General features: G+C 40.4%; 1 protein-coding gene across 2 annotated transcripts in view; it reads right to left on the bottom strand.

Moving 5' to 3' along the window:
• Nucleotides 1–11377, bottom strand: part of GSK3B (glycogen synthase kinase 3 beta) — a 196846-nt gene extending 185469 nt beyond the window's left edge. The window contains exon 1 of one of the 2 annotated variants that reach the window (XM_060098981.1): nt 10252–11377. In XM_060098981.1, coding sequence (XP_059954964.1) covers nt 10252–10339 — 88 coding nt within the window. In that variant the 5' untranslated portion in view covers nt 10340–11377. The remainder of the gene's footprint in view (nt 1–10251) is intronic. The other variant, XM_060098980.1, reaches the window with a different exon arrangement.
• Nucleotides 11378–14096: the final 2719 nt, after the last annotated feature.

The raw sequence follows: 14096 nt of genomic DNA on the forward strand, positions 1-14096 counted from the left end.
CCAGATCCCAGTAGGACAGCACTCCAGGAAAAGAATGGAGGGTAGGGCAGAATCTAGAGAATGCTTAATAAAATTTGAGGGGAAAAAAATGAAGACTGTGATCATTGCAAGCTGTGCAAGAAAAAGAAAACTGCAACAAAAAAGTTTAAAAAAAAGTTGAAAGCAAAGGAAGTGTGATCGCCACTTCAGAAACAGTTTGGTAATTCTTTAAAATATTAAACAGTTACCATATGACCTAGCAATTCCACTCCTAAGTGTACACCCAAAGATCTGAAAATATATGTCCACACAAAAACTGGTTCACAAATGTTCATATCAGCATAATTCATAATAGCCAAAAAGTAGAAACTATCCAAATGTCCACTGACTGATGAACAGGTAAACAAATGGTGGCATTTCCATACAATGGAATATTATTCAGCAATAAAAAGTAATGAAGTACTGATAAATGCTACAACATGGATGAACCTAGAAGACATTATATGAAGTAAAAGAAGCCAGTCACAAAAGGCCACATATTTTATGATTCCATTTACATGAAATGTCAAGCATAGTCAAATCCATAGAGACAGAGAGTAGATTAGTGGTTGCCTGGAGCTGGAAGGAAGGGAAATATGAGGAATGACTACTAATGGATACAGGGTTTCTTTTTGGGGTGATTTAAAATGTTCTAAAATTAGATTGTGGTGATAGTTGCATCACTCTGTGAGTACTGGAAACCACTGAACTGTACACCTTAAATTAATGAATTTTATGGTATGTGAATTATATCTCAATAATGCAGTTTTTAAAAGGAAATGTAATCATTGTACACTATTCACCTTAATGTCTAGATATTGAGTACTGATCATCTGAATAATAATTTAAAAAAATAATTATTTAACTAAAAATGGTGGTATAATTACATTAGTAAGATAGTAAAAGGGAGATGGTGATGACAATAAATAATATCTAAAAATAATTTTAAGACATAGACAAATAGTACCCTAATTAAAATTATGATAAAACTACTAGAGGAAATAGCTGCATAGTTAAGGTTGCCTCTGAAAAACAGAAATGAGGGAGAGGAGTTACACTTCTATATTGAGACTTTCTGCACTATTTGATTTCTTTAAATCATATGATAGAGTGTATTACTTAATAAAAAAAATTTTTTTAATTTTTTAAGACTAAGGAATGCTTGGTTTGGGAGCAGAATGAAACCATGCGCTCTTAAAGAGGTAAAAGGCACAGGCTTCATTGACATTGACGCACTCTGCGCCTCTGATCTCTCAAGAGAACAGGTTTTCTCATCTAAGATGTTCAAAAAATGCAAAGTTAAAGGAAAATATCAATTCTTTTATCTTTTTCTTTACCATGAAATAAACAGCTATTTCCAGTAAGAACACACATATTATCTACCTGACCTTATAGATCATTTCTAAAATACACAAAGAGTGGCAAATATTTTAAATGTGCCACTAAGCATTCATTGGTTATGCCTATTATCATTTTACCTCTTATTACCAAGAGAAGCACTCTCTCATCTTTGTATTTACTCCCCATCCAACTCATATTCAAAAAATAAGGGTTTAGTAATCTACTAGGATGAAAAACAATAGCAATTTTCTAGAATAACTGATTTAAATTTTGTTTTAATTCTAACACTCTTATGCTAAAGCCAGTGTTAATTTAGGTCTGTATACACAAAATGTTATTTCATAGCAGAAATAACCTGTAAAGATTCAGAATATCTATGGAAAGATACTTAAGAAATTGGAATGCTGACTGTCTCCAGGAAAGAGGACTGGTAGTTACAGAGCAGAAGGAGGAGGAAGACATCACTGAACACTTTTAAATTTTGAATCATGTGAATAAATTCCATTTTTAAAAGCAAAATATGTAAATAAGACAAACATGGAATTGTCTATCATACAGCATCCAATTTATATTATTATTGTGATTGTTACTATACATTACATAAATGATATACATATAATTTATTATTATTATTGAAACCCTACCAACTCAAAGCTTCCCTCTTCCCTTCAGAGTTTAAGTAATGTGTAAAGTGCAAAAGCTCTGAAATTCCAGTAAGACAGCAAATGCACCTACAATACCGTCAGTCTGATGCCAGGCATAACTCCAGCACTCCAATTCTCCAGGTGCTGCCTTTATGAATTCAAAAGTCTAGGATTAGCAACTCGACTCAACTCAATAACTTCCACACAGATCATGAAGAAAGTGGTTAATCAATTAAAAAGAATTAACTGATTTTACGGAATAGGGGAAGTAGAGGGAGTCACATTTTTAAAAGATAGGTTAGTCTTCCGTAGAAAGATATCTGAAACATCTTCTCACTTATATTAGTCAATTAAGCCCCTAAAAATTTCTTAGACCTCCATAAGAGAAAAAAGTACTTTGTCATGACTGTCCTTTTTCTTCAGGTCAACAATTAAGATACCCACCTTTTCAATTCTCATTATAGAGGCCATAAGTGTATTTGGTAAAGTGACTCTCTAACAGCTAATCATAATTCATAAGAAAGATTAAATGACTCCACACAGTGCCTTCTAAGCATTCCACAAAGGTATGGGCATGTCAAAATCCAAACAGCAACTCCATATATACCACAGAAGAAAAAATAAGACAACAAATCTTAAATCAGATAAAATGCTATTGCTGAGTAATATACATAGATGGGCAATGGAAGAAAGAGTTGGAAACGATACTCTGGGCTAGCATACTGAAGACTTTAGTACCTTCATCCATTATCACTGAAAGCCAACTGGAATTGGTCAACCAGACAGCGATGACCCAGTTCTCTTCCTCATCACTTCAGGTAACCAAGAAATTAGAGACTGTTTAATGCAGTGAGAAGTTGAGAACCCCAGCTACCCAGAAGAGACCTTCCTGACTCCTGTCCTTTTGAGAGAGTGAAGTTAGTATAATTTAACCTTCTCTAGACCAAAATTTTGAACAATTATCAGAGTGATTTCCCCTGGGGTTGTGTGAGGCTACACTAAGTAATCGCAATATGCTTGTTTTCCTGAACTGTCTGTCTATACTTTTTAGAAGGTGTAATGCTTAATATCAGTGTAATTCACTCCTTCTAATTTGCAGTTAAAAAAAAAAAAAGACAAGTGAATGACTTAGAACTATGTGTTAAAGAATAAAAAAAGAACTCTAAATAAAAGCCAAAAAATAACCTATGAGGAAAGAGCATGCACCATTTGTGTGGGGATTTTAGCTGCTCAGGAGCCTTTTTGGTTCACTTCCTGATTGTCAAATACCAACAAATTCCAAAAAGGTGATGTTCCAAATAACCCAACTGCACATTGATGCATAGCTGTTATTCTTTAACAACAAGTACAACAACAACCTGAAGGCTCACAGTTCCAGGTATAACAAGTGTCCAATAGATACTTGACTAATTGGTTGTGTACATATAATAAAATTTCATGAAGTTTGCTGTCAAATATTAAAAGAAAGAGTAGAACACTTAAAATACTTCACAACCTATAGGAAGAGATGGAGAGAAATAATCCTTAATAATGGCTAATTTGGAGAATCACATTCTAATATTACCTGGAAATATAAATACACCAGATTTACTTACGATCAGTACTTACCAATAAAAACCAGTGTTCCAACTGAACATTAAACAAAAAAATACCATATACTACATATTTTTCTTTTTGTGCTGACAAAAGCCCTAACATTTTCATTTTCAATGTTTGTCTTAACAAGTTTTCCCTGAAATCTTAAAAGAATTGAGAATTTTTTCCAATATAATTGTAAGTAATTAAATACTATATTTGCTAACATGCCTGAAACTAATTTCAAAAGCATGAAAGTCTTACACAGTCACTGCTGAATTATCAATGAAAGACTATCCTAAAAGAAAAGGCACTTCAGCTTATCTCCAGAATCCAAGTGTTAAGACAACAGCAATCCATTCTCTATAAAATATACAATAAAGAGCGAGAGCTCTAGAATCAGAATGCCTGTATTTGAATTCTAGCAGAGCAATCTTCTCGTCAGGTGATGTTGGACAAGTTGCTTCAGTTCTCTAAAGTATTAGCTACTTTGTAGAGTTGTAATGATTAAAATGAGCTGTTGCATGTAAAGAATTTAGCAGATTGCTTATTAGCATTTAACAAACATTCAATAGACATATCACAAGTCAATCACGTTATTATTCACAGCCCCTTTCTATTAAAGCAACCTACTTATTTTTGGCTTCCTAAGCCAAGGAATTCAACATGATACAATTAATGGTAATGAAAAAATGGAGTATTAATGTTACTGCTTTGCACCAATGTTACCAATATTTTTGCCTGCCTACCTACCATCTCTTTGGCTTTAGGGCATGCTTATTCAGTCCTAGGACTGTAAGTTCATTTAAATTATACCACCATCTAAAACACAAGTTTCTATGGGAGTTTGCTAGTGGCCTAGTGGTTAGGATTCCAGGCTTTCACTACCGTGGCCCGGGTTCAATCCCTGGTCCGGGAACTCAGATCCCACAAACCGCGTGGTGCAGCCAAAAAAATGTTTAAAATTTTAAAAATACAAGTTTCTAGGAAAATAGTGCCTCGTTCATCAGGAATGTTTACTTTTCATTATTAAATTGATTTGAAAGGACAATCAAGAAATTAACAACTCCAAACTATATTAATAAAGGAACATGTTAAAGGTACATATTCATGCCATTGTTGGCCATGGTATCCTGGAGACAAAAGGAAAACCTGGTTTGGCAAAATTAGTTTCAAAATAACCAAAACATCATTGCCTCAATATGATCACACTAAAATGCTTCTAAGAAAACTATTCAATACAAAAATATAAGATTCAACCATTTTCAGAATTTCAACTTGCACACGCTTTGAAAGTACACTTTTCTCCCCAAAACATAAGCAAAAATGAGAAAGGAGATCATAAACTAAGAATCCAAATCTACAAAGTTGTGTCTTTGTATCTTGTTTCAGACCAAGTATATTACAGACATGAGCATAAACTGAAATAATTTACTGAATGTCCATCACGTGCTGAATATTAACTCATTTTTTAAAAAAACTAGAATAAAAACTCAAGAATAAGTAGAATAGAATAAATATCCCTTTATCAATTTAATGGCAGGAAACTTGGGAAAACAAATTGTTCTTTAACTCTGTCAGTTTTTCCTTGCTGTTTTATTCACACAGGTCTTCATATAAATATACATTTCTATATCACACTCAACCAAGGTCAAAGACAATTTATATAACCAAGGATGATTTGTACAACCCAAGATAGAAGCAAAGATTGCAACCTCTACTTTAAAACCAGTGAACCATAAAAATGCTTCTATCCTTGCAATCATGCAAGGTTCCCTCTCCATACTATCCCCTCCAACCCCTCCCCCCAAAAAATAGGCTAGAAAATGATGCTAAACATTCCAATAAATTCATTTACTCATGGTGATTATGTTCTTAGTAGAACAATATCTGGGAAATCAGGTTGGTTCTGTTAGTACCAGCATATAATCCCATCACACCCATGTGCTCTGCCCCTCCATTCTCCTATTGCAGGGTGGAGCATCACAAGAGACACCACAATCCCACAGCCTGCCCAATCCCACCCCTGTCCCACAATCCCATGAGAGTTATTAAATGTATGGAACTGCGGCACATGCACGTTTCGCAGCCTTCTCTACACATAATGCACACACAAAAACAGAGCTCCCTTGGTCTCAGAATCTGCTGCTGACACCTAAGAAACTCTGGCTTCCCCAGCCTTGCTGTTTCTCCAAAACAGCATCTCACACCAGCAACCTAAGTCCAAAACAAGGGGCAGACAGCACAGGATACAAGTATATACTGATTTTCAGCTGAACTATGCAAGTGAAATGAGAAGATGTCGCCTCATTTTCTAAATGCAATTCCCAATCAGTCATAAATTGATTTGTGAACCTCTGGGTTCCCTTGAAGTTTTTTCTTAGTACCTGTGCCTTAAAGTCATTTCACAATTAGCATTCTAGAGGTGCATGTAACAAGAGAGCATGGAATTTTTATATGAAGGTCTAGTTTTTTTAACAACTCTGGAAAGGTCTGGTTGGGAAAGGAATGAAAACAATGAAAATGAAAGTCTGGTTTTCAGTTTCACACATGAGCTCTCTTCCACACTGGATAATCTAGAAATTGGTTAAATTCTAATAACCTGATTTTTATATGTCACAAAGAGATTAAATTCCCTCAGGAATAGAGAAACTCTAAGTTGCCACCTGCTCTTTGGTTTTAGTCGCCATACAACTAAATACTGCACAGTAATATGCAACTACCATTAATTATTCACTTCACTAAAAAAAAAAATGATCTAAAAAAGTTTTATATGAGGAAGTAACTTCTCCCTGACTTAGCTAGACAACTAGCTAAATTTTCACTAATAGTTTATCAATCCCTTACTTTCTCTATTTTGAGTAAAATATGTGATTTTACAGAAGAACTTCATAACTATTTACATTTATTTAATAACACTTGAATATGGACGAGGACAAAAAAATGGGTTCACCATAGCAAGTAAAAATATATATATATATATATATATCAGGGACTTCCCTCGTGGCACAGTGGTTAAGAATCTGCTTGCCAATGCAGGGGACACGGGTTCGAGCCCTGGTCTGGGAAGATCTGCCATGCTGCGGAGCAACTAAGCCCATGCGCCACAACTACTGAGACTGTGCTCTAGAGCCCACGAGCCACAACTACTGAGCCCACATGCCAGAACTACTGAAGCCCGAGCACCTAGAGCCCGAGCTCTGTAACAAGAGAAGCCTCCGCAATGAGAAGCCCATGCACCGCTACTAGAGAAAGCCCACGCGCAGCAATGAAGATCCAATGCAGCCAAAAAAAAAAATTCAAATATGCTGTTTTAAACTTAGCTCAACAAAAAAAGGCAAAAATACTTGTTATAAAATCAACTTTTAATTTCTGCTGGAGTCTGCATATTACCATTATTTTAAACGCAAGGTTTACTTAAGAATAACTATTATTTATGAAAAACTAGTTTTAAGCATGTACCGAAGATTAAAGGCTGTATAAAATATCTAAAATTTTTATGTCACGGTTTAGCCCAAAAAATATTTTCATTGTTTTCAAATAAATTACCATCGGGTTATTATAACTAGGTTTCAAGTGTGAGGTTTTTGAATCTACATAAAAAATTATTTTCTTTTTTAGGACTTTAAATGGAATGCATATAAATAAAAACCTTTAGTTTACTACTGAAAATAAATCTGACAGTTTTGGGTTCAGAAAAATTAGAAACAGTTCAAGACTGTAAAGTTAAATATCGTTGCCAGTAACCAACTGCTGCCTCTGAATTTCAAGAAAATCTATTGTATATTAAATTTTTAAAAAGTGAACTCAACTACCCTCTCATCTCAGCACTTTCTCAACTTTCCCATTACAATCAACAATATAACTTGGTGGTCAAATCTTCCAGACCAGTAACATCAGAATTTATTTTTAACTCCTGACTCCTTCCCAAATATTCCCCTTCAATCCAATCCAAAGCCCTGCCAGTTCTTCATTCACACTGTCTCGCAAATGTGCTTTCATCTCATTTTCACACTTTATGTTCTCTCATTCTTCATGACATACCTTCTACTCTCTAAAATGGCTCTGATGTTTTGTTTCTAACCCATCAACTCAGCTGCCCAGATCGTCTTCAAATATTTCGTTCAGCAACCTACAGTAAATACCAATCTCTCCTGAATCTCAACCAAACTCTTACAGGCCCCCTTTGCCCTCCCCATCAGTTAACACGTTTCTCAAATTCCATCTCTTCTTATTTTCCTATTTAGGCCCCTTTCATTCAGATTTACTAACCTGCTTTATAAATACAAAAATACAAAAATCACTATCTCTGTGCGTCTGTCCATTCCTTCCATCTAGAATCCTCTAGGCTTCTCTGTCAATTCAAGTTACTGCCTCCTTTAACACCTGTCTTAAAACACACCTCTACAGAAGTCTTCTCTCTCCGGCCCTCTACCTCATCCCTTCATTTCTTGTCCCTCTGAACGAAGCATTCTGTTTGCATTTATAATCTTGCAGTCATCGTGATATTGTTTTCACACTTTGACCTATAACCTGTCTCAACAACTGACAAGCTTTTCAGGTCAAGGACTATAATTTCTTACGTATCTCTCATCTGAACAGGGGTCCCTTAGAACACTAGCACTCCAACAAACGCTTAATTACTCCCCTTTCTTCCAAAATGTCCTTAAAGTCAGGGTTGTCAAAAACACATAATTAGCACTGATCTCCAACTTTTAAAATGTTAGGTTGACCTATATGGTAACAGAAAAGTCAACATTTTAACCTGCACACTTTCCAAGAGTTACTCCATCCTCAGGCAACATCCACACAGGATTCAAAGAGAATCCTGGAAACTAAATGAAAAGTCCCCAAATTTAATATTATAAGCTATCCTATTTTGCTCTCTGAAATAGATCTAATACATTAATTACCTAAAATTGATTTCGAGTGGTTTTTAAACCAAGATGAAAAACATCCTAACACTCCAGTACCACAAGAGGCTCTTAAGTAGCTATTATAAGATTTGCTTCATCATAGCAGAAAATTACCCCAGAATTTAAAAATATTCCTCTCAAATGACCCCATGAAGTGCTTAGAAAGCCTGACCATTCCCTGAAAGATGCATCATCAGCTTCCCTCTTCACGTACCCTGCATTCTGAACTAGCTAGTTACCAAAAAAAACCGCAACAACTTAACTCTCAAAAATAATCTCCCATTCAGTTATTACCTTAGACTACCCTGTTTCAGGCAAGTTCCAAAAGCCAAAATGAATTGAAATCCTGAGTTCAAATAAGAGTGATCATTTTATGTTGCTTAAGGACATAATCAATTTCATATAACAGCATATACTTTTTAAAAATCTCAGTTCAATTCTCTCCTTCTAGGCAGCAAAACAGTTTTTCTTTGCCCTCATCATGCCCCTTTCTGGAGGAATAAGGAAACAATACAGATATTTTTGTCAAATTCTGTAAGTATGTTTAAATAAACTGTCATTAAATACCACATAAACATATCCACATATAGAGAACATTAAAACATTGGACACTTAGTATAGACTTGGACACTCAACATAGAATTTTCTGCACAAATCAGGAAAGACGGTACACTCTAGCAACAACCTTGAACACAGCCCAAGTATCCCTATTATACGCAGGACCACAGCCTTCTGCAAAACCTATGATGGAAAGGTCTAAATCCATATTCTTCTAACTCCACAGTCTTATCTAAATTCAACAGGAAACCAATGCAAGAGTATTTTAAATAGTCTTAAGAAGGAACCCCTGAACTCTAGATCATTTAGCAAGTACTGAGTGCAATGGCACCCTAAAGCTGAACTTTAATGATGAGTCAGTGACAATTAACATTCAACTTAGCATTTGGCAACATGACAATACAAGCCCCAATCAAAACTTGGACATACTTCCAAATTACCTTTTGATTAAACGTTAATTCTATAGTGGTAGATTGGTAACGTCAAAATGGGAAGGTTAAGAGATAACATATTATATACCACTTATCCAATTTAGAACAATGCATGTTGAGATACTACTGCTACTGCATATCAATCAGCCCCACCGGTCCCTTCTAAAGGGAAGAATCAAAGCTTGCCTCCAAACCGGAATGTGGTTACGGAGCAAGTTCATCTCTAGATTATGAACACATACTTTCTATAGTCATATAGGCAAGAAAGAAATGTTACGAGACAGTGACATTTAGCTCCTCTATTAAGTATACAAAACTATGATAACCCCTGAGACCTGAGCTAACTAAACTATCCCTCATTCCAAAAGACACACTCTGCAAAGGCACATAATGGTTTATGAGTCTTGTCCTTCGCTTTATTCAAAAGGATGAGCAAGTAAACACTTCCATCGTTATTCTAAGATGGAAAAACTCAACCGCTTGATAAAGCTATAAACTGCAAGAAAACTATATAAAAAGAACAAAGTTTCAGATCGAATCATCCAAATAAAAATCATATTCCCTCAATTCAAGGTTAATAAGACCGGGGGAGGGGATATGGGAGGAGAAAAGAGGGAGCTGCCTCATCCTTGACTGAAGACAGGTTTTTGCCCTTTTTCATTACCTCCGGCTGTTATAGCAGAAGGTCTCACATTTTAAGATCCTGATATTTTAAAGTCTCTTATTTAAAGAGGTGGAAAAGGGGTGTAAAATAAAATCAATACTCACTGCTAACTTTCATGCTGCCAAAAGCTGAAGGCTGCTGCACTGGCTTGCAGCTCTCCGCAAAGGAGGTGGTTCTGGGCCGCCCTGACATGATCACTCTCTTCCCGAATCACCTTCTTTTCCTTCCTTCCTCCTCTTCTTCCTTTTGTTTTATGTTGGGGTGTTAGGTTAATGATAAATGCAGCATTAAGTTCTCCCACAAGAAAAAGACTTCGTCCTCTTGGCTTTTCACTCCTTTTGAACAGCTATATAAAAAAGCGAGCGATGTATTTCTCCTTGAAGCCAGATCAGTACGGATATTTAACATATAGATGATCAGGAGCTGGGGAAAAAATACAATTCTTTCCCCTCCCTTTCCCTGGAGGGGAGAAATGGTTGGGAGATCCTAAAAAATATATATCACGTGAAACGGGGACAGATACTTGATTGAAAATAAGTACTCTGAATATTATATTTTCCTCGGGGATTTTTTTTCCGAGTCAATGAAGAAGGGAAGCGGCGGAAGGATCACGAGTCTCACGCTTGAAAAGAAAGGGGGATGGGAAGGAGGGAGGGAGAGGGAGGGGGTGGCTCGGAGATGCGTCGGGAAACGCTGCAGCTCCGACAGCGGCGGGATCCGGCGGCCTGACGGCAGGGGCCCGGCGAACTGGAAGGCAGCGGAGTCGCGAGTCAGTCAGAGGCGGGCGGTGGCGGCGGCTCCTCTCCTCATTGCGCGAGGAGCAGCTGCACTCGGCGGCTGGATCCAGCGGCCATGGCGGCGGCGGTGGCGGAGGCAGCTCCCTTCAGACCCCAGGCAGCGGCTCCTCGACTGCTCCCCATACGCCGGGGACATGGGAACCCAGCAACCGCTTCCGTCCCTCGGGGCCCCCTCCCCCGTCCAAGGCACCAGCGCGGCCGCCCTCCCGCCCCTCGCTTCTGCACGGTCCCGCTCAGGAAGTGTCCGCGCTTTGCCCCCAGCCCGGGCCCTGTCAGTGGCTGCGGGGCCGGCTCCTCCTCGCTTCCTTCCTTCCTTTGTCACTCGGCCCGGGCGGCGGCGGCGGCAGCAGCGGCAGCACAAGCCTGCATTCGCCCGGGTCGGGGGCAGCTCTGTGTGAGGAGTGCCGTCTGCGCAGCCGCCTAGCTTTTCCCCCTCTCCCCCTCCCCCCTCCTACTCGTCCTCCGCCTCCTTCCTCCCCCACCCAGCCTTACACCGCCCAGCGCCCCCGCGTCCGCGTAACAGGCGTCTGGGAATCGCCGGCCGAGCCGAGTGTCCTCCCCCTTCGGCAGGGGAGCCGAAGCCCGAGCGGAACCAATCACGGATGTCGTTTGTTTGCGGATCCTCCCGGAAAAAGCCGATCGACCTGAGGAGCCAATTAGAAAGTGTCGCTGGAAATTCACGCCCAAGGACGGAAAATGCCGAAGATAGCCGACCGAGAAGAAGGTGGGTTCGCCTTGTCTTGTGGCTGGCTGGAGGAGAAATTCGACAATGGCAACAGTGACCAATCGGAGTCGCCGGCCCTCAGGAAAATGCTTGAAGAGTTAAGGACGGTGAAGCCCGGAGTCGCTTGTGAAACCGCACGGCTGGGCGCCGTGGCCGCTTTGTAATTGGCCGAAACTCCGCTGGGAGTGCACCTCCCTCGGTGATTGGTGAAGGAATGGGGCTTCCGAGGACAGTCTGGCCAGTCAGGACGTCCCCTCCCTCGACGAGGTGGGGAGAAGTTGAGAGCGAAGGGAGGGCATCTATAAAGCGCCTTCTCATTGGCCTGAAGCTCTGGAGCTGGAGTCGGGGCAAAAGGGAAAAGGAGGGACGTCGAAACCCATAGCGGCAGCCAATCGGCCCTCGCTGCCGTCCAATCGCAAGACCTAGCTGCAGTGTGATTGGCCTTCGGCCTCCGGTGGCGGTCCCTAGAGTGGGGAGAAGCGCGACTGGGGTTGTGGCGGATGGTTAGACGGGCTCGCCTGCGGCTACTTGCAGCTTGTATGGAAACTGCAGATAGGGAGCGTGAACCCTTCGCGAGCCGGTGTGAAACTGCTGCGGTCGGCTGCGCTGGGCTCGGAGCGCTCGAGCGAACGGAGGGTTGAGGGGTCTCCCCACCCACTGGAGGCTCTCGGCGGGGCGGGGCTAATTCTGCGCGCCCGAGGCCCCCCTCCGCCCAGGAGAGCGCGTCCCGAGCGCCGGCGTCTTCCCCGGAAGGGCCAGACGGATTCAGGGCGCCTCCCCGGCCGGGTGCGAGTTCTCGGGCGCTAAACTGAGAACAAAGCTTCCAGAGAAGCAGCGCCCCTCGGCGGCCGCGCCCCGCCCAGTCGCGGTGGCCATTGATAAGAGTGAGGGCGACTGCGCCTCGTGCGCCAGGCCAAGCCCGGCCTTCCAGAAACGCCCCTGAGAAATGAGCTCATGCTGGCTGCGCGCGCTCCTCGGTCGCGACTGCCCAGCGCAGAACGGGCCCCAAAAGCAGGTGAGGGGAAGTGCCGTCAGGTCGGATATCCCGAAGACTGAGGAAACGGGGAGTCAGAATAACCCTTTGTAGTTTTTGGTTCTTTGGAACTAGGGTGATCTATAAAAGTACTATATAAGTTGGTTTCGCACGTAGGCCAGTGGTCAGATTCCCGTGGTTTGCCTAAGGACAGTGAGGTATGGCTACAGAAAAAGTAGAAAGGACTGTTGCCATCAGTCCCGTGGTGTCTGTAATTTCCACCTGCAGAGTCATCCCTTTCTGTTAAGACACTATCTCTGGGAGCACATATAAAAATACACATACTTGGTCAGGTTAACTAGCTGTTGCTTTGGAAAACTGATGAGGAACTTGGGACAGAACAAAGTAAGCTTTGATGGGAGAACGGAGAGGTCTAGATAGTGTTTGCAAACTCAGATGTCTACAGGGGCCAGAAAAGCAAAGCAAATGAGTGATACTGGCCTGGTGTAAAACAATAGGGAATGATAAGCAACGTGGCAAATTGGAGTGTCCGTGCTGTAACTGAAAGGAGCAGCTGTTCCGGCTCTAGCAGATTGTTGCCCTGAAGAATGTGGATCCAGTGTTCTGAGGTATGCTGGTTTTTTCCCCCAAGAGAAACCGTAAAGCAGGATTTTTGTATGAAATCCCTCGATTTTTACACCAATATTTCCAAACCCTACAGGCCGAATTAAAAACATCCCAGGGTAGATGTGGCCAACATGCAATCAATTTGTAATCTCAAACCTGGACATAGGTTTTTTCATATAGCCCAGGAGTGGTAGCAGCTCTTGTTCTTTGCAATGAAGAGAGAACATGAGGCCTCTGGATGTCATGGAGAAGGGTAAAGAATGTTAAAAGCAAACTCAGTGCGTGGCAATTTTGTCAAATGATTGTTGCCTCTCCCTGCAAACTATTATGAAAGACCGTTGCCACTAGTCCCTAAAACACTGAGGCAAAGCTCGAAATCCTGCCTTCCTCTTTACTCCCCATCCCTACTCCCAGTTATACCAGCAGGAAAGTGCATAACAAATGTTTAGGTTATACAAATTGGAAACGTGGCTATTTTGTATATAATAAAGTACAAAAATAGTCTACCTTAAGGTTATGATTAGTAGCTTTACTGTTGCTGCCTTCAAATATTTTGAACTGATGCTGTTTAAAATTTTAAAAATCTGACCAAGAGGGGGATAATTTTATAGGAAAAAAAAAAGTAGTTCAATCTAGAATTAGGACATAAGGAGGGAGAAGTTTAGGAGAAAATATAGAACCACTGAAATTAACATTCCTAGATTGTTTCTCTGGCCTTTCAAATTCTTCCTCTACCTTCCCGCCTGCTGTCAACCATTTATCAGTTTTTAATAATTTTAATAGTTAATGCTTCCTGAGTGTTTATAATGTGCCAGACACTGTTCTTAA

Source organism: Mesoplodon densirostris, chromosome 5, assembly GCF_025265405.1.
Source record: "Mesoplodon densirostris isolate mMesDen1 chromosome 5, mMesDen1 primary haplotype, whole genome shotgun sequence".
Taxonomy (NCBI): Eukaryota; Metazoa; Chordata; class Mammalia; order Artiodactyla; family Ziphiidae; genus Mesoplodon; species Mesoplodon densirostris.